At 41.3% G+C, this 20,318-nt stretch overlaps 2 protein-coding genes across 4 annotated transcripts in view; one reads left to right on the top strand and one right to left on the bottom strand.

Annotated features, from left to right (window-relative positions):
- si:ch211-282j22.3 (ER degradation-enhancing alpha-mannosidase-like protein 3) overlaps nucleotides 1–5,027 on the bottom strand; it is a 48,135-nt gene extending 43,108 nt beyond the window's left edge. Inside the window, exons 1-4 of one of the 2 annotated variants that reach the window (XM_061907926.1) lie at nucleotides 4,876–5,027; nucleotides 2,816–3,091; nucleotides 1,892–2,140; nucleotides 1,776–1,821 (exon numbers count right to left, since the gene is read on the bottom strand). In XM_061907926.1, coding sequence (XP_061763910.1) covers nucleotides 1,776–1,821; nucleotides 1,892–1,986 — 141 coding nt within the window. In that variant the 5' untranslated portion in view covers nucleotides 1,987–2,140; nucleotides 2,816–3,091; nucleotides 4,876–5,027. The remainder of the gene's footprint in view (nucleotides 1–1,775; nucleotides 1,822–1,891; nucleotides 2,141–2,815; nucleotides 3,092–4,875) is intronic. The other variant, XM_061907927.1, reaches the window with a different exon arrangement.
- A 1,995-nt stretch (nucleotides 5,028–7,022) lies between these two features.
- The window catches only part of anxa3b (annexin A3b), a 22,806-nt gene continuing 9,510 nt past the window's right edge, over nucleotides 7,023–20,318 (top strand). Inside the window, exons 1-8 of one of the 2 annotated variants that reach the window (XM_061907929.1) lie at nucleotides 7,023–7,141; nucleotides 7,304–7,334; nucleotides 7,409–7,456; nucleotides 14,483–14,570; nucleotides 14,643–14,737; nucleotides 14,798–14,911; nucleotides 14,974–15,064; nucleotides 15,134–15,213. In XM_061907929.1, the coding sequence (XP_061763913.1) occupies nucleotides 7,323–7,334; nucleotides 7,409–7,456; nucleotides 14,483–14,570; nucleotides 14,643–14,737; nucleotides 14,798–14,911; nucleotides 14,974–15,064; nucleotides 15,134–15,213 (528 nt within the window). In that variant the 5' untranslated portion in view covers nucleotides 7,023–7,141; nucleotides 7,304–7,322. The remainder of the gene's footprint in view (nucleotides 7,142–7,303; nucleotides 7,335–7,408; nucleotides 7,457–14,482; nucleotides 14,571–14,642; nucleotides 14,738–14,797; nucleotides 14,912–14,973; nucleotides 15,065–15,133; nucleotides 15,214–20,318) is intronic. The other variant, XM_061907930.1, reaches the window with a different exon arrangement.

Genomic DNA, 20,318 nt, shown 5'->3' with positions numbered 1-20,318 from the left:
TATTCTTTGACCCTCTTTTACCTTATACATACCTTTTTTAACCTTTTATTTAACTGTTACCTTCGGTTTGAACTTTAGTTTATTTTCCATTTACCTTCTTATACCGTCTTTGACCTTATTGTACATTCTTTTACCCTATCGTAGTCCTTTTATCTTTTGTTTACCTTCTATTGAACTTATTTTACCTTCTTTAATCCTTTTTTTTACCTTTTATTTACCTTATTTTTCCTTTGATCTACAACAATTATTTTCTATTTACCTTATTCTACCTTTTATTTATCTTCTTTGATCGCCTTTTCCTACTGTATCCTTTTTTTACCTTCTATTTACTTCTTATTTACCTTCTTCGACTGTCTTTTACCTTATATAATATTTTATTTACCTTGTTTCTAACTCGATTTAACTTTTAGTTACCGTCTTTTAACATTCTTTGACATTTTTTACCTTCTTTATCCCTTTTTTCTACCTACTTCTACCTTCTATTTAGCTTATTTACTTTTATCTACCTTCTATTTACATTCTTTGATCCTCTTTTACCTTATACATACATTTTTTAACCTTTTATTTAACTAATGTTACCTTCGGTTTAAACTTGAGTTTATTTTCTATTTACCTTCTTGGACTGTCTTTGACCTCATTGTACATTCTTTTACCCTATTATAGTCCTTCTTTTATCTTTTGTTTACCTTTTTTTTTTACCTTCTATTAAACTTATTTTACCTTCTGTAATCCTTTTTTCACCTTTTATTTACCTTATTTTTCCTTTTAGCTACAACAATTACTTTCGATTTACCTTATTCTACCTTTTATTTATCTTTTCTGATCGTCTTTTCTCACTCTATCCTTTTTTTACCTTCTATTTACTTCTTATTTACCTTCATTGACTGTCTTTTACCTTATATAATATTTTATTTACCTTGTTTCTAACTCGATTTAACTTTTAGTTACCTTCTTTTAACATTCTTTGGCATTTTTTACCTTCCATATCCCTTTTTTCTACCTACATCTACCTTCTATTTAGCTTATTTACTTTTTATTTACCTTTTAGTTACATTCTTTGACCCTCTTTTACCTTGTACATACCTTCTTTTTTTTTACTCTTTATTTCACTAATGTTACCTTCAATTAAACCTTAGGTTTATTTTCTATTTACCTTCTTGGACCGTCTGTGACTTCATTGTATATTCTTTTACCACATTATAGTCCTTTTAAAAAACGTATTTTACCTTTTTAATCCTTTTTTATTTTATTTTTTTTTTTACCTTATTTTTTCCTTGATGTACAACAATTATCTTCTATTTACCAGCATCTCATTTTACTTTTTAATTTACTTCTTTTATCTTTTGGTATTCCTTCTTTTACCTTGTATTTACCTTATATTCACTATATTTACCTTTTTTTTACCTTCATTTGACCTTTTTATTTAAATTGTTTCACCTTATTGTAGCTTTAATTCACTTCCATTACATTACATTTACTTTATTTGACCCTCTATTTATAAACATTCTACCTTTTAAATTTTTTAGCCTTTAATTCACCATCCTTTGCTTTCCATTTAACTTGTTTCACCTTCTATTATGCGGTCCGGGTTTAATAAATGTTTATGTTTATATCAAAGCTTTCTTCTCTAATCGACTTAAGTGACGAATCTAATTCCAACCTCCATTACTTCCAGTGGGGAACATATGTTGGAGCTTCAAGGTTCCACTCGTATTACATGATAATGCACTCACACTGTTGCAATATTTCCATTAATTGTTTCCAGCGGTCCTTACCATGTAACTCCCGTAAGCATGATCGAACATCTCAACGACACGATCCCTGCATAAAAACAGAGAAGTTACATCGGCGTGGTGGGACTTTTCATCATCTCAAAGAAAAGCCCACCAACCTGATGATGCTCTTCTCCTCCGCCGTCATGTGCTGGTTCTCCTGACATCTCGTCCAGCCCACAAGACTGATGATGAGGAAAATCCGACACATCATCCCAATGTGACCTTCCACTCGCTTGTGCACAAATTGTCCCTTTTGTCAGGTCAAACAGACGTGTCTTCTTTCCTCTTATTCCCACACATCTTCACGTCCGTGGACCAGGCCGTGGACCGGGGCTGTCCATACTTTTTCCACTGAGGGCTGCACACTGAAACATTTTTTGACAAACAAACAGTATTTATTGTCACCATTGGGGCGTCCGTCAATTATGGGCCTCTCTCAATCATTAAAGTGTTAAAAATAGGTAATAAATTATTTTATACGTTTAACACTTAGAGTGTCCGCCCTGAGATGGGTCGGTCATACCAAAGACTATAAAAATGGGGCCCGTTGCCTCCCTCTTTGACACTCAGCACAATAAGCAGATAAGGGAATTTCCAGAATTATCTTAGTAAATATGTCTAATAACATCTGAATCGCTCCCACTGCAATCGCCTTTTTTTTTCTTTCACTAGTCCTTCACTCTAAATTTCCTCATCCACAAATCTTTCACCCTCGCTCAAATTAATGGGGAAATTGTCGCTTTCTCGGTCCGAATCGCTTGCCCAAGGACACAACGGCAGTGACTAGAATGGCGGAAGCAGGAACCGAACCTGCAACCCTCAAGTTGCTGGCACGGCCACTCTACCAACCAAGCTATGCTGCCCCACTCGGCCACTGAGTAGGTTAAACAGCTAAACAGCCGGTGTTTCCTTGTTTCCATTCCCGAAAGATGACGTTGAAGCTTTACTATGGAACAGAGCGGTCAAGCGAACATGGTTCCCGACCACATGTCAACCAGCAGGTTTCGGTGAGAAAATGGTAGTAATAAGTCGGCTCTTACCGTAGACATGAGCGGAGAGCTTGCGCCGTTCCTCCTGCACCTGTCAAAGACGCAGCTGCGGACTCTCTTGCCTCCTCCCACCGGCCGCCCCCGGCCGTCGGATGCTTCCACCGTGGAGGAGGGGGGGAAAAAAAATCTCAGCCCGGCCCCAACGGCTGCTTTCGCCTCGTCGAGAAACGTGGCTTCCCTCGGAGACACTGGCGGTCACCACACCCGTGGCCACACCCCTCCGACTTTCAGGTTGTACAGGTACCACCATATAGTCTCACTAAAACACTAATAACACAATAAGCAGATAAGTATTTTAGTAAATTTGTCTAATAACATCTGAATCGCTCTGCCGTCTAGTTTTTTTTTTCTTTTCTAGTCCTTTTCTCTCACTTTCCTCATCCACGAATCTTTCATCCTCGCTCAAATTAATGGGGAAATTGTCGCTTTCTCGGTCTGAATCGCTCTAGCTGCTGGTGGCCATGATTGTAAACAATCATTCGCTAAAATTCGCTCCATTCTGTCCACTAAAGACGCTGAGATCATTATCCATGCGTTTGTTACGTCTCGTCTTGATTACTGTAACGTACTATTTTTGGGTCTCCCCATGTCTAGCATTAAAAGATTACAGTTGGTACAAAATGCGGCTGCTAGACTTTTGACAAGAACAAGAAAGTTTGATCACATTACGCCTGTACTGGCTCACCTGCACTGGCTTCTTGTGCACTTAAGATGTGACTTTAAGGTTTTACTACTTACGTATAAAATACTACACGGTCTAGCTCCATCCTATCTTGCCGATTGTATTGTACCATATGTCCCGGCAAGAAATCTGCGTTCAAAGGACTCCGGCTTATTAGTGATTCCCAAAGCCCAAAAAAAGTCTGTGGGCTATAGAGCGTTTTCATTTCGGGCTCCAGTACTCTGGAATGCCCTCCCGGTAAAAGTTCGAGATGCTACCTCAGTAGATGCATTTAAGTCTCACCTTTAAACTCATTTGTATACTCTAGCCTTTAAATAGACTCCCTTTTTAGACCAGTTGATCTGCCGCTTCTTTTCTTTTTCTCCTATGTCCCACTCTCCCTTGTGGAGGGGGTCTGGTCCGATCCAGTGGCCATGTACTGCTTGCCTGTGTATCGGCTGGGGACATCTCTGCGCTGCTGATCCGCCTCCGCTTGGGATGTTTTCCTGCTGGCTCCGCTGTGAACGGGACTCTCGCTGCTGTGTTGGATCCGCTTTGGACTGGACTCTTGCGACTGTGTTGGATCCATTATGGATTGAACTTTCACAGTATCATGTTAGACCCACTCGACATCCATTGCTTTCCTCCTCTCCAAGGTTCTCATAGTCATCATTGTCACCGACGTCCCACTGGGTGTGAGTTTTCCTTGCCCTTATGTGGGCCTACCGAGGATGTCGTAGTGGTTTGTGCAGCCCTTTGAGACACTAGTGATTTAGGGCTATATAAGTAAACATTAATTGATTGATTGATTGAATGTGAGGATGTGAGGAGCTCTGCAACCCGTGACGTCACGCGCACATTGTCTGCTACTTCCGGTACAGGCAAGGCTTTTTTTATCAGCGACCAAAACTTGCAAACTTTATCGTGGATGTTCTCAACTAAATCCTTTCAGCAAAACTATGGCAATATCGCGAAATGATCAAGTATGACACATAGAATGGACCTGCTATCCCCGTTTAAATAAGAAAATCTCATTTCAGTAGGCCTTTAAGACGTTAGATCAATGGTTGCCGGTCCCGCCGCCATCTTGGTCCGGGCATAAGACGTCAACAATGGCCGCTATGTAAACAATAGGAACAACAAGCTAGCTTGACAGCTGATCGCCCGGAGTATGACACTAGCTAATTTAGGGACGTATGCGTTACTTTAAATAAGAACATATTATTCAATGACGCCAGTCCGAGGCTAAAATATGAACATTAACCAGCCACTTATTCAAAGTTGGCTTACATTGAAGTAGCATTTAGGACCAGTTAGCCACGCTAGCTAGGAGTAGCTCGAGAAAGCGGGCGTGAAAATAAGTGTTGGAATTGCCTTAAATATGTCTTACTGTGGAATGATGGCGGGCACGCCGCCTGAAAACACGGCGGGCACTCCGCAGCTGAGCGAGCTGTCAAAAGGCAGCAAGGAGGGAGTGTTCACTCGCAGCCATGTCGGCCGACGCCATTTGCATTTAAGGCGGGTGACGTCATTACGCGCCATGCCCGCACTCTGGCTGACCTGGATTGTTATTTTTATCATTATCTGCCATATAATACGCACATAAATGTTACGGTAACTGACACCATAAACAGGGAAACGCTTGCCCGGATTTGACAAAAACGCCAAAGAAAGAAAATTACATTTTCTTAGGAAACAAGCTCATTCGAGTACTATATGTTTGACATGCAAGTACAGTGATCACCACAAGATGTCGCCAAAAGGCACTTGGCACTCCAATCTGAACAGTCGTTACGCTCAAACTCTTTTAGTTAATTTTTAGTGGAATCAAAAATAACACAAAATAATAATTATTTTAGAACTATTACAATTATTTTTGAACTATTTTTTGAAATTTTAAAGAACGTTTTGGGAAAAAAAATAGCCGAACAATTAAAAAAAAATCCTTCTGATTAATTCGGGTCTTTCGTTAGATTTACTGTTATTTTTTGATTTCCCTTTTCCGTTAGTCGTCACGAAAAAATGTTGGAAAGTTGCCACAAAAAAAAAGATGAGTCAAAATTAGTTAAACGGGCGTCGCCTTTTTTCCACGTCCGTGAAAAGTGCAGGATTGTGGAACACTTTTATCGACAACAATTACCTTCTATTTACCTTATTCTCATTTTACTTTGTATTCCTTCTTTTACACTTTATTTACCTTATATTCACAATATTTTCCTTCTTTTACCTTCATTTGACCTTTTTATTCAAATTGTTTCACCTTCTTGTACCTTTAATTCACTTCCATTACATAATCTTTACTTTATTTGACCCTCTATTTAGCTCAATTTACAATCATTTTACCTTTTTATCAGCTATTTTACCTTTTTTAGCCATTAGTTTACTTCCATTCACTATCTTTTACCTTCAATTTAACTTGTTTTACCTTCTTTTATGCGGTCCGGGTTTTATAAATGTTTACGTTTATATCAAAGCTTTTTTCTTGATCGACCGCAAGATGTCGCCAAAGGCACTTTGCGCTCAACTCTGAATAAGAATCTTTACGCTCAAACTCTTTTTGTTCTTTTTTAGTATTATCAAAAATAACACGGAATAATAATTATTTTACAACTATTAGAATTATTTTAGAACTATTTTTAGAATTATTTTAGAACGTTTTGGAAAACAATAATAATAAATGAAACGTCATTAAATTTCCCCTCGGATTAATTAAATTTTTCGTTAGATTTGCTGTTATTTTTTTTTTAATCACTTTTCCGTTAATCGTCATGAAAAAATGTTGGCAAGTTGCCACAAAAAAAAAAGATGAGTCAAAATTAGTTAAATTGGCGTCGCCTTTTTTCCACGTCCGTGAAAAGTGCAGGATTGTGGAACATTTTTATCGACAACAATTACCTTCTATTTACTTTTATCTAATTGTACTTTTAATTTACTTCTTTTATCTTTTGTATTCCTCCTTTTACCCTTAATTCACTATATTTACATTCTTTTACCTTCATTAGACCTTTTTATTCAACATTTTTCACCTTCTTGTACCTTTAATCCACTGTCATTACATAATATTTACTTTATTTGAGCTCAGTTTCCAATCATTTTACCTTTTTATCACCTATTTTAGCCATTAATTTACTTTCATTCACCATCTTTTACCTTCAATTTAACTTGTTTTACCTTCTTTTATGCGGTCCGGGTTTTATAAATGTTTATGTTTACATCAAAGCTTTTTTCTTAATCGACCGCAAGATGTCGCCAAAGGCACTTTGCGCTCAAATCTGAATAAGAATCGTTACGCTCAAACTCTTTTTGTTCTATTTTAGTATTATCAAAAATAAGGCGGAATAATAATTATTTTAGAACTATTAGAATTATTTTAGAACTATTTTAGAACGTTTTGGAAAATAAATAAATAAATAAAACGTCATTAATTAATTATTTTCCACTCAGATTAGTTAAATCTTTCGTTGGATTAGCTGTTACTTTTTTTAATCACTTTTCCGTTAGTCGTCATAAAAAAAAATGTTGGAAAGTTGCCACAAAAAAAAAAAAAAAAAAAAAGATGAGTCAACTTCCTTAAATGGGCGTCGCCCTTTTTCCACGTCCGTGAAAAGTGCAGGATTGTGGAAGACTTGGAAAGATCACGCAGTCGTCTGATTTAGGTGAGATAAACACTTTTCTTTTCAAGATACGAACGTTTTTATTTCAAGGTGTGTGCCAAAGTTTGGGTAAAAGTCCCACTCTGGCCGTGGGAGTGGTCACGTGTTGAAAGTGGAATGTTTGAGTGGATGTGAAATGTGATGAAACGACTGTGTTCCCCCCAGAAGAAGCTTCAGCAGCGACATGTCCGTGTGGGTGAGTCCCTGTCACCCGACGCATCACTTCCCAGGAAAAGTCCCAAAAACTTATTTTATTTAAAATCCTGACAGGATGACTTGGATTTATTGTTGGACTCTCCTTCCTCGCTGAGTGTGACGGTGAGTTCACTTGTTCTTCAAAAAAAAACAAAAAAAAAGGCTCTTTGCATGTTTCAGAACCCACCTAAAGACTATAAAATGAGCAAATACCCACCCAATGTCCGGTTATGCGAATATACTTCAAAATAAAACAACACAAAATAACTATTATTAGCTGTAATTAGAAGTATTCCTCTTCAACGTGGCAATAATCTTCATTCTTTATGTCTGACTTTTGGAATTATTTATGACCTGAGCCAAAAGGCAGCATGTTGTGGCCTGAAAATATTTTTGATGAGTTGTCTCCTGATCCCATATGGATATCGGTCCAGTATCATAAACAAAACAAGTATGGCATGCGTGTAAAATGCGGCGTGTATACTTGTGTGTGTGAGATATCATGTGCGATACAAGCAGTCCTGTAGAGTGTTCACTTGTGTGTGATATCATGTTCAACACAAGCAGTCTTGCAGTGTTCACTTGTGCGATACAAGCAGTCCTGCAGTGTTTACGTGTGTGTCTGTGATATCATGTGCGATACAAGCAGTCCTTGCAGTGTTTACTTGTGTGTAATACTAGCAGTCTTGCAGTGTTTACGTGTGTGTAATGCTAGCAGTCTTGCAGTGTTTACGTGTGTGTGCGATACAAGCAGTTTTGCAGTGTTTACGTGTGTGTGTGATACAAGCAGTCCTGCACTGTTTACGTGTGTGTGTGATATAATGTGCAATACAAGCAGTCCTGCAGTGTGTACTTGTGTGTGTGTGTGTGTGTGTGTGTGCAATACAAGCAGTCATGCAGTGTTAACTTGTGTGCAATGCTAGCAGTCTTGTGTGTGTGCGATACAAGCAGTCCTGCAGTGTTGTGTGTCTGTGATATCATGTGCGATACTAGCAGTCTTCTAGTGTTTGTGTGTGTGTGTGCTTGAAGTGTTTACTTGTGTGCAATGCAAGCAGTCTTCCAGTGTTTGTGTGTGTGTGATACAAGCAGTCCTGCAGTGTTTACGTGTGTGTGTGATATAATGTGCAATGCAAGCAGTCCTGCAGTGTTTACGTGTGTGTGTGATACAAGCAGTCCTGCACTGTTTACGTGTGTGTGATATAATGTGCAATACAAGCAGTCCTGCAGTGTGTACTTGTGTGTGTGTGTGTGTGTGTGTGTGTGCAATACAAGCAGTCATGCAGTGTTTACTTGTGTGTCTGTGATATCATGTGCGATACTAGCAGTCCTGCACTGTTTACGTGTGTGTGATATAATGTGCAATACAAGCAGTCCTGCAGTGTTTACTTGTGTGTCTGTGATATCATGTGCGATACTAGCAGTCCTGCAGTGTTTACTTGTGTGCAATACAAGCAGTCATGCAGTGTTTACTTGTGTGTGTGTGTGTGCGATACAAGCAGTCCTGCAGTGTTTACTTGTGTGCAATGATAGCAGTCTTGCAGTGTTTACGTGTGTGTGCGATACAAGCAGTCCTGCACTGTTTACGTGTGTGTGATATGATGTGCAATACAAGCAGTCCTGCAGTGTGTACTTGTGTGTGTGTGTGTGCAATACAAGCAGTCATGCAGTGTTAACTTGTGTGCAATGCTAGCAGTCTTGTGTGTGTGCGATACAAGCAGTCCTGCAGTGTTGTGTGTCTGTGATATAATGTGCGATACTAGCAGTCCTGCAGTGTTTACTTGTGTGCAATGCAATCAGTCTTCCAGTGTTTGTGTGATACAAGCAGTCCTGCACTGTTTACGTGTGTGTGTGATATAATGTGCAATACAAGCAGTCATGCAGTGTTTACTTGTGTGTGTGTGTGCGATACAAGCAGTCATGCAGTGTTAACTTGTGTGCAATGCTAGCAGTCTTGTGTGTGTGCGATACAAGCAGTCCTGCAGTGTTGTGTGTCTGTGATATCATGTGCGATACTAGCAGTCCAACAGTGTTTACTTGTGTGCAATGCAAGCAGTCTTCCAGTGTTTGTGTGTGTGTGTGATACAAGCAGTCCTGCAGTGTTTACGTGTGTGTGTGATATAATGTGCAATACAAGCAGTCATGCAGTGTTTACTTGTGTGTGTGTGTGTGTGTGTGTGTGTGTGTGTGTGTGTGTGTGTGTGCGATACATGCAGTCCTGCAGTGTTTACTTGTGTGCAATGATAGCAGTCTTGCAGTGTTTACGTGTGTGTGCGATACAAGCAGTTTTGCAGTGTTTACGTGTGTGTGTGTGTGTGTGCAATACAAGCAGTTTTGCAGTGTTTATGTGTGTGTGCGATACAAGCAGTTTTGCAGTGTTTACGTGTGTGTGCGTGTGCAATACAAGCAGTTTTGCAGTGTTTACGTGTGTGTGCGATACAAGCAGTTTTGCAGTGTTTATGTGTGTGTGCAATACAAGCAGTCTTGCAGTGTTTATGTGTGTGTGCGATACAAGCAGTCTTGCGTGTTTAAATTTGCGATACAAGCAGTTTTGCAGTGTTTACGTGTGTGTGCAATACAAGCAGTTTTGCAGTGTTTACGTGTGTGTGCGTGTGCAATACAAGCAGTTTTGCAGTGTTTACGTGTGTGTGCGATACAAGCAGTTTTGCAGTGTTTACGTGTGTGTGCGATACAAGCAGTCTTGCGTGTTTAAATTTGCGATACAAGCAGTTTTGCAGTGTTTACGTGTGTGTGCGATACAAGCAGTTTTGCAGTGTTTACGTGTGTGTGCAATACAAGCAGTCTTGCAGTGTTTATGTGTGTGTGCGCGATACAAGCAGTCTTGCAGTGTTTACGTGTGTGTGCGATACAAGCAGTCTTGCGTGTTTTAAATTTGCGATACAAGCAGTTTTGCAGTGTTTACGTGTGTGTGCGATACAAGCAGTTTTGCAGTGTTCACGTGTATGTGTGTGTGCGTGTGCAATACAAGCAGTTTTGCAGTGTTTACGTGTGTGCGGGATACAAGCAGTTTTGCAGTGTTTATGTGTGTGCGATACAAGCAGTTTTGCAGTGTTTACGTGTGTGTGCAATACAAGCAGTCTTGCGTGTTTAAATTTGCGATACAAGCAGTCCTGCAGTGTTTACTTGTGTGTGTGATACAAGCAGTTTTGCAGTGTTTACGTGTGTGTGCAATACAAGCAGTCTTGCAGTGTTCACTTGTGTGTGCGATACAAGCAGTCCTGCAGTGTTTACTTGTGTGTGTGATACAAGCAGTTTTGCAGTGTTTACGTGTGTGTGATATAATGTGCGATACAAGCAGTTTTGCAGTGTTTACGTGTGTGTGTGTGTGTGTGTGTGTGTGTGTGTGTGTGTGTGTGTGTGTGTGTGTGCAATACAAGCAGTCCTGCAGTGTTTACTTGTGTGCAATGCTAGCCGCCCTGCAGTGTGTACGTGTGTGCGATACAAGCAGTTTTGCAGTGTTTACGTGTGTGTGCGATACAAGCAGTTTTGCAGTGTTTACGTGTGTGTGTGATACAAGCAGTTTTGCAGTGTTTACGTGTGTGTGTGATAGAAGCAGTTTTGCAGTGTTTACGTGTGTGTGCGATACAAGCAGTTTTGCAGTGTTTACGTGTGTGTGTGTGCGTGTGCAATACAAGCAGTTTTGCAGTGTTTACGTGTGTGTGTGTGCGTGTGCAATACAAGCAGTTTTGCAGTGTTTACGTGTGTGTGCGATACAAGCAGTCTTGCGTGTTTAAATTTGCGATACAAGCAGTTTTGCAGTGTTTATGTGTGTGTGCGATACAAGCAGTTTTGCAGTGTTTACGTGTGTGTGCAATACAAGCAGTCCTGCAGTGTTTACTTGTGTGTGTGATACAAGCAGTTTTGCAGTGTTTACGTGTGTGTGATATAATGTGCGATACAAGCAGTTTTGCAGTGTTTACGTGTGTGTGTGTGTGTGTGTGTGTGTGTGCAATACAAGCAGTCCTGCAGTGTTTACTTGTGTGCAATGCTAGCCGCCCTGCAGTGTGTACGTGTGTGCGATACAAGCAGTTTTGCAGTGTTTACGTGTGTGTGCGATACAAGCAGTTTTGCAGTGTTTACGTGTGTGTGTGATACAAGCAGTTTTGCAGTGTTTACGTGTGTGTGATACAAGCAGTTTTGCAGTGTTTACGTGTGTGTGCGATACAAGCAGTTTTGCAGTGTTTACGTGTGTGTGTGTGTGTGTGCTTGTGCAATACAAGCAGTTTTGCAGTGTTTACGTGTGTGTGCGATACAAGCAGTTTTGCAGTGTTTACGTGTGTGTGCGATACAAGCAGTCTTGCGTGTTTAAATTTGCGATACAAGCAGTTTTGCAGTGTTTATGTGTGTGTGCGATACAAGCAGTTTTGCAGTGTTTACGTGTGTGTGCAATACAAGCAGTCTTGCAGTGTTTACGTGTGTGTGCGCGATACAAGCAGTCTTGCAGTGTTTACGTGTGTGTGCGATACAAGCAGTCTTGCGTGTTTTAAATTTGCGATACAAGCAGTTTTGCAGTGTTCACGTGTGTGTGTGTGTGCGTGTGCAATACAAGCAGTTTTGCAGTGTTTACATGTGTGTGCGATACAAGCAGTTTTGCAGTGTTTATGTGTGTGTGCGATACAAGCAGTGTTTACGTGTGTGTGCAATACAAGCAGTCTTGCGTGTTTAAATTTGCGATACAAGCAGTTTTGCAGTGTTTACGTGTGTGTGTGATACAAGCAGTCTTGCGTGTTTAAATTTGCGATACAAGCAGTTTTGCAGTGTTTACTTGTGTGTGATATAATGTGCGATACAAGCAGTTTTGCAGTGTTTACGTGTGTGTGCGATACAAGCAGTTTTGCAGTGTTTACTTGTGTGTGCGATACAAGCAGTCCTGCAGTGTTTACTTGTGTGTGTGATACAAGCAGTTTTGCAGTGTTTACGTGTGTGTGATATAATGTGCGATACAAGCAGTTTTGCAGTGTTTACGTGTGTGTGTGTGTGTGTGTGTGCAATACAAGCAGTCCTGCAGTGTTTACTTCTGTGCAATGCTAGCCGCCCTGCAGTGTGTACGTGTGTGCGATACAAGCAGTTTTGCAGTGTTTACGTGTGTGTGCGATACAAGCAGTTTTGCAGTGTTTACGTGTGTGTGTGATACAAGCAGTTTTGCAGTGTTTACGTGTGTGTGTGATATAATGTGCGATACAAGCAGTTTTGCAGTGTTTACGTGTGTGTGCGATACAAGCAGTTTTGCAGTGTTTACGTGTGTGTGATACAAGCAGTTTTGCAGTGTTTACGTGTGTGTGCGGTACAAGCAGTTTTGCAGTGTTTACGTGTGTGTGTGATATAATGTGCGATACAAGCAGTTTTGCAGTGTTTACGTGTGTGTGCGATACAAGCAGTCCTGCAGTGTTTACTTGTGTGTCTGTGATATCATGTGCGATACTAGCAGTCCTGCAGTGTTTACTTACGTGATATACAGTGAAGAGGTAACTTCCTAGATAGGGGAAAGCGTTCAGGGTCTCAAGGAAAAAACAAACCTCAGAAAACCCGACCTCCTTGTCCCCAGCCGTCATACCTTGGCCTCAGTCGGATGTTGACTTGATGGATCGGGGCGTCAACATATCAGCCGCACAGTGCTCGTCAAATTAATCATAGCAAAGGTGAGACTGTCCATCTATGTGAACCAAGAACTGGACTTGAGTCTACACAATGGAACGGAAAGTTTCCATCATGGAAATCAATGAACAGCTACTGACAAAGTTAGCGTTTTTCATAGCTACAATTGACTCGTTTCACTTGCTCAACCCTTTTCTAACAGTCCGATACCACAAATAATTACAAGTTAAAGCTCTACTATGCAAAGTGAAAGCCATTTATCAACAACATCCAGAAACGCCGCCGGCTTCTCTGGGCCCGAGATCATCTAAGATGGACTGATGCAAAGTGGAAACGTGTTCTGTGGTCTGACGAATCGACATTTCAAATTATTTTTGAAAAAACTCGACATCGTGTCATTCGGACCAAAGGGGAAGTGAACCATCCAGACTGTTATCGATGCAAAGTTCAAAAGTCAGCATCTGTGATGGTATGGGGGTCCATTAGTAGCCAAGGCATGGGTAACTTACACATCTGTGAAGGCACCATTAATGCTGAAAGGTACATACAGGTTTTGGAACAACATATGCTGCCATCAAAGCGCCGTCTTTTTCATGGACGCCCCTGCTTATTTCAGCAAGACAATGCCAAGCCACATTCAGCACGTGTTACAACAACGTGGCTTCGTAAAAAAAGACTGCGGGTACTTTTGTGGCCCACCTGCAGTCCAGACCTGTCTCCCATGGAAAATGTGTGGCGCATTATGAAGCGTAAAATACGACAGCGGAGACCCCGGACTGTTGAACGACTGAAGCTCTACATAAAACAAGAATGGGAAAAAATTCCACTTTCAAAGCTTCAACAATTAGTTTCCTCAGTTCCCAAACGTTTATTGAGTGTTGTTAAAAGAAAAGGTGATGTAACACAGTGATGAACATGCCCTTTCCCAACTACTTTGGAATATCTAAGTTACCGGTAATTATTATTTGCAAAAAAAAAATAAAGTTTATGAGTTAGAACATCAAATATGTTGTCTTTGTAGTGCATTCAATTGAATATGGGTTGAAAATGATTTGCAAATCATTGTGTTATGTTTATATTTACATCTAACACAATTTCCCAACTCATATGGAAACGGGGTTTGTATCAATCAATGTTTACTTATATAGCCTTAAATCACTAGTGTCTCAAAGGGCTGCACAAACCACTTCGACATCCTCGGTAGGCCCACATAAGGGCAAGGAAAACTCACACCCAGTGGGACGTCGGTGACAATAATGACTATGAGAACCTTGGAGAGGAGGAAAGCAACAGATGTCGAGCGGGTCTAACATGATACTGTGAAAGTTCAATCCATAATGGATCCAACACAGTCGCGAGAGTCCAGTCCAAAGCGGATCCAACACAGCAGCGAGAGTCCCGTTCACAGCGGAGCCAGCAGGAAACCATCCCAAGCGGAGGCGGATCAGCAGCGCAGAGATGTCCCCAGCCGATATGAAAATATCCAATGCCTACTGTAAGTTTGACACAGTGATCAGATGTTTGTCTTCTTCTTAGTCCAACACAAGGGGGACAGTGAAGGACAAAGTCAACTTTAAAGTAGAAGAGGATGTCGCCGCTCTAAATAAGGCGATCGAAGGCATTGGTAAGATACTCCGTGACCAGTCCGTGTGGTTTCAGTGACTTCCGGTGTCAGAAGTGGGATCTCTTTCCGCAGGCACGACAGAGAAGACCCTGGTCGAGGTTCTGACCCAAAGAAGTAACGCTCAGCGGCAGCTCATCGCCAAGGCCTACCAGAAATCCACAGGACGGGTAAGGAGTGAAATGTCGCGAGCGGAGTTTCCACCGCTGACACGGGTCCTGCTCTCTCAGGAATTGATCGCCGACCTGGAGGGCGACACGCACGGGGAGTTCGAGGACTTGCTGGTGGCTTTGGTGAAAGCGCCGGACGTCTACGACTGCCATGAAGTCATCAAAGCCATCAAGGTGCGGAGGACTTTGTCCTTTTTTAAATGTCTCAGAACAATCCTAAATATGTCCTTTTCCAGGGCGCCGGCACTACTGAGAGCACATTGACGGAAATCTTCGCCTCGAGATCCAACCGGCAGATAAAAGCCTTGTCTGAGGCGTACCTGGCAGGTGAGGTGCCTGGACTCGCGTTCCTGATGCAACACGACACGTTCACACAGTGCCTATGTTGCGTCACAGAGACCGGAAGACAGTTGCTTCATGACCTCAAGTCCGAGGTGTCCGGCGAATACGGCAAGGCACTGCTTATCCTGGCGGAGGTGAGTGTAGTATCTGTCACCATGCGACAGCACATGTTTTTAACGCGTGTCTGCAAACATCCAGATATTTGCGCCTTAGTTTGAAGGAATGAATATATGAATAATAAAACGTTTAAAGGCCTACTGAAAGCCACTACTACCGACCACGCAGTCTGATAGTTTATATATCAATGATGAAATATTAACATTTCAACACGAGTTTGCATGTTCTCCCCGTGAATGCGTGGGTTCCCTCCGGGTACTCCGGCTTCCTCCCACTTCCAAAGACATGCACCTGGGGATAGGTTGATTAGCAACACTAAATTGGCATTGTGTGTGAATGTGAGTGTGAATGTTGTCAGTCTATCTGTGTTGGCCCTGCGATGAGGTGGCGACTTGTCCAGGGTGTACCCCGCCTTCCGCCCGATTGTAGCTGAGATAGGCGCCAGCGCCCCCCCGCGAGCCCAAAAGGGAATAAGCGGTAGAAAATGGATGGATGGATGGATGGATGGATGGATGCAACACATGCCAATAAACCGGTTTAGTTTACCAAATTGCAATTTGAAATTTTGCGCGGAAGTATCATGCTAAAACGTTGCGACTAGAGGACATTTTGGTCCAGCACCGTTCACGGCTATAAGTCGTCTCTTTTCATCGCATAATTCCGAACTATTACGGACATCTGTGTTGCTGAATCTTTTGCAATTTGTTCAATTAATAATGGAGACGTCAAAGAAGAAAGATGTAGGTGGGAAGCGGTGTATTGAGGCCACCCTTTAGCAACACAAACACAATTGACTGTCACACACACACTAGGTGTGGCGAAATGATTCTCTGGATTTGACCCATCACCCTTGATCACCCCCTGGGAGGTGAGGGGAGCAGTGAGCAGCAGCAGTGCCGCGCCCTGGAAATAATTTTTGGTGATTTAACGCCCAATTCCAACCCTTAATGCTGAGTGCCAAGCAGGGAGGTAACGGGTCCCATTTTTATAGTCTTTGGTATGACTCAGCTCTGATCTTAGGGCGGACACTCTACCCACTAGTGAAGTGAATTATATTTCTATAGCGCTTTTCTCTAGTGACTCAAAGCGCTTTACATAGTGACACCCAATATCTAAGTTACATTTAAACCAGTGTGGGTGGCACTGGGAGCAGGTGGGTAAAGTGCCTTGCCCAAGGACACAACGGCAGTGACTAGAATGGCGGAAGCGGGAATCGAACCTGCAACCCTCAAGTTGCTGGCACGGCCACTCTACCAACCGAACTATGCCGCCCCACTCGGCCACTGAGTAGGTTAAACAGCCGGTGTTTTCTTGTTTCCATTCCCAAAAGATGACGGTGAAGCTTTACTATGGAACAGAGCGGTCAAACATGGTTCCCGACCACATGTCAACCAGCAGGTTTCGGTGAGAAAATGGTGGTAATAAGTCGGCTCTTACTGTAGACATGAGCGGGGAGCTTGCGTCGTTCCTCCTGCACCTGTCAAAGACGCAGCTGCGGACTCTCTCGCCTCCTCCCACCGGCCGCTCCCGACCGTCGGATGCTTCCACCGTGGAGGAGGGGAGAAAAATAAAATCTCATCCCGGCCCCAAAGGCTGCCTTCGCCTCGTCGAGTAACGTGGCTTCCCTCGGAGACACTGGCGGTCACCACACCCGTGGCCACACCTCTCCGTCTTTCAGGTTGTACAGGTACCACCATGTAGTCTCACTAAAACACTAGTAACACAATAAGCAGATAAGTATCCTAGTAAATTTGTCTAATAACATCTGAATCGCTCTGCCGTCTAGTTTTTTTTTCTAGCCCTTCACTCTCCCTTTCCTCATCCACAAATCTTTCATCCTTGCTCAAGTTAATGGAAAAATCGTCGCTTTCTCGGTCCGAATCGCTCTCGCTGCTGGTGGCCATGATTGTGAACAATGTAAAGGATTTGAGGAGCTCCACAACCCGTGATGTCACGCGCACATCGTCTGCTACTTCCGGTACAGCCAAGACTTTTTTATTAGCGACCAAAAGTTGCGAACTTTATCGTCGATGTTCTCTACTAAATCCTTTCGGCAAAAATATGGCAATATCTCATTTCAGTAGGCCTTTAAAAACCATTAAACGTAAATTATAATATTTACTGAAGATTATTGAGCACAAATGAATGGGACACATCTGGGGAGATTTGGACTTGGTTGAAGGGCTGGTTATGAAAAAATTCACATTACCAGCACCCCCTGCGACGCCAAAAAGGACAAGCGGTAGAAAAATGGATGGATAGCGCTGTAAGAACCATAAAACGTTAAACTTAAATAGTTTGACCAACATTTTATGTAGCACGAACAATTGGGACGTTTTCTGTGAGATTTGTCTGTGGGGGTGAGCCACACTTTATCTCTGGCCAAACACATATTGTCAAGTGGACATTTATTAAACAGACAAAGAAGCAAGGAATCAAACCGAGACAGAAGTAAAGTTAGCTCAATTGAGGAGAAACGTCTGGGCTGTACTCTTGTACAGTCTCCTACCACGCTCTGACGAAAGATTGTACGCCTCCTCTTTTATTTGGACTTTCCCCAATTTACATGCTGTTTCTAAGGGATGGGGGGTCATAAACAGCCGCTGCCTTTGGTCACAGAACAGTTCAAAGAAAAAGGTGCCTGGACTGGAGTCAAGTCCTGCTTCCTCTCCACTTTGTAGATCTCGGGTCAAGATAAAATCTTCCTTGTGATTATAAAACATCAAAGAAACCAACACCTTCACGTCTCTTCCCTTCCTACACTTGTTTGTATTTTTAGTTGGTATTTCTTGTTTACTTTGAACAAAGAGAGCACGGTCTATCAAGTCAAATTCCTTGGCCAATTTAGCTAATTCTGATTTTATTTTGAAAGTACACTTTATTCTTGAAACATCTGTTTTTGGCCATAATTAACCGTTGACATCAACCTAAACAGGTAGTACCTTCCCAGAGGTGATTTTGCATACCATAGGCTGATTTACCAGTATTTTTCTTGTGGGATATAAACTTTTCAAAACTTAATGTCCATACTTTACGATGTAGCACTGTTTACATGACTGGCTGACTCTTTCACCATGTAAAAAAACAAACGTGTTATTACTTAGTCTAGCAGATACTACAAACCCTGTTTCCATACAAGTTAGGAAATTGTGTTAGATGTAAATATAAACGGAATACAATTATTTGCATAGCCTTCTCAACCCATATTCAATTGAATGCACTACAAAAACAAAATATTTGATGTTCAAACTCATAATCTTTATTTTTTTTTGCAGATAATTCATTTAGAATTTCATGGCTGCAACACGTGCCAAAGTAGTTGGGAAAGGGCATGTTCACCACTGTGTTACATCACCTTTTCTTTTAACAACACTCAATAAATGTTTGCATCAGTCCATCTTAGATAATCTCGGGCCCAGAGAAGCCGGCGGCGTTTTCTGGATGTTGTTGATAAATGGCTTTGGCTTTGCATAGTAGAGCTTTAACTTGCACTTACAGATGTAGCGACCAAATGTATTTAGTGACAGTGGTTTTCTGAAGTGTTCCTGAGCTCATGTGGTGATATCCTTTAGAGATTGATGTCGGTTTTTGATACAGGGATCGAAGGTTACGGTCATTCAATGTTGGTTTCTGGCCATGTCGCTTACGTGGAGTGTTTTCTCCAGATTCTCTGAACCTTTTGATTATATTATGGACCACAGTTGTTGAAATCCCTAAATATCTTGCAATTGCACTTTGAGAAATTTATATTTACATTTATATTTACATCTAACACAATTTCCCAACTCATATGGAAACGGGGTTTGTACATACTAACTCGTGTTCACCACTGCCCTGTTATCTTACAAGCCCTGCATGTGTTACTTATCTAATAACTTGTTTTTATTTTTAAGTAATATTCATTGTTTATATTGAACAAATAGACCATAGTCTACCTGGTGAAATTATTGTGTGTAAACATACCTGGCCAATAAATCTGATTTTATTTTGAAAGTAAACTTTAATCTAAAAAAATCTGTTTAAGGCCACAACTAACCGTTGACATCAACCTAAAGAGGTAGTACCTTCCCATAGGTGGGGCTGTCATTTTGCATACCATAGCCGATTTACTAGCCTTTTTTTGGGGGGGGGTGGTTATAAGCTATTCCTAACTTGATGTCCACTGTTTACATGACGAGCTGACTGCTTGTACCAAAAGGAAGATACTTTTTCACCATGTAAAAAAAACATGTTATTACTTTGGCTAGCAGATACTACATACTAACTCATGTTCACCACTGCCCTGTTATCTTGTGTTACTTATCTAAGAAACTGTTTCTATTTTTAGTTTATCGTTAATATTTCTTGTTTACATTGAACTAAGAGGGCAAAGTCTATCTGGTCTAATGATTGTGGGTTCAAAATACCATGGCCAATAAATTTAATTCTGATTTTATTTTGAAACCTAGACTTCCTTTTTATTGCCATTCAAATTTGAACTTTACAGCACTGATAAGAACGAAATTTCTTTGGACAAACTCATGGTAGTGCAGGATAAAAAAAAAACAATAAGGTGCATATATAGTTAAATAAATATATCCATCCATTTTCTACCGCTTATTCCCTTTTGGGGTCGCGGGGGGCGCTGGCGTCTATCTCAGCTACAATCGGGCGGAAGGAGGTGTACACCCTGGACAAGTCGCCACCTCATCGCAGGGCCAACACAGATAGACAACATTCACACTCACATTCACACACTATGGCCAATTTAGTGTTGCCAATCAACCTATCCCCAGGTGCATGTCTTTGGAATAAATATATATAAGATATATAATAAATGAATATATACAAATATAAATAGATGACTGTAAAGATAAATATATTGCACTTTTTCACATGCGTCCACGTTTATGGATGTATGTTATATTGTCTTTTATCCCAGCGAGTTAATCCATTTTGGGGGGAGTTGAGGGGGTATTTTAATTATGATGCGTTCAAGAGTCTTACGGCCTGAGGGAAGAAGCTGTTACAGAACCTGGAGGTTCTGCTTCGGAGGCTGCGGAACCTCTTTCTAGAGTCCAGCAGTAAAAACAGTCCTTGATGGGTGTGGGAGGAGTTTTTGGTCAGGCAGCGGCTTTTTGCA

Source organism: Nerophis ophidion, linkage group LG08 (assembly GCF_033978795.1).
Source record: "Nerophis ophidion isolate RoL-2023_Sa linkage group LG08, RoL_Noph_v1.0, whole genome shotgun sequence".
Lineage (NCBI taxonomy): Eukaryota > Metazoa > Chordata > Actinopteri > Syngnathiformes > Syngnathidae > Nerophis > Nerophis ophidion.
Note: the sequence above shows the minus strand (reverse complement) of the source record. Positions and strands in the feature narration are given on the sequence as shown.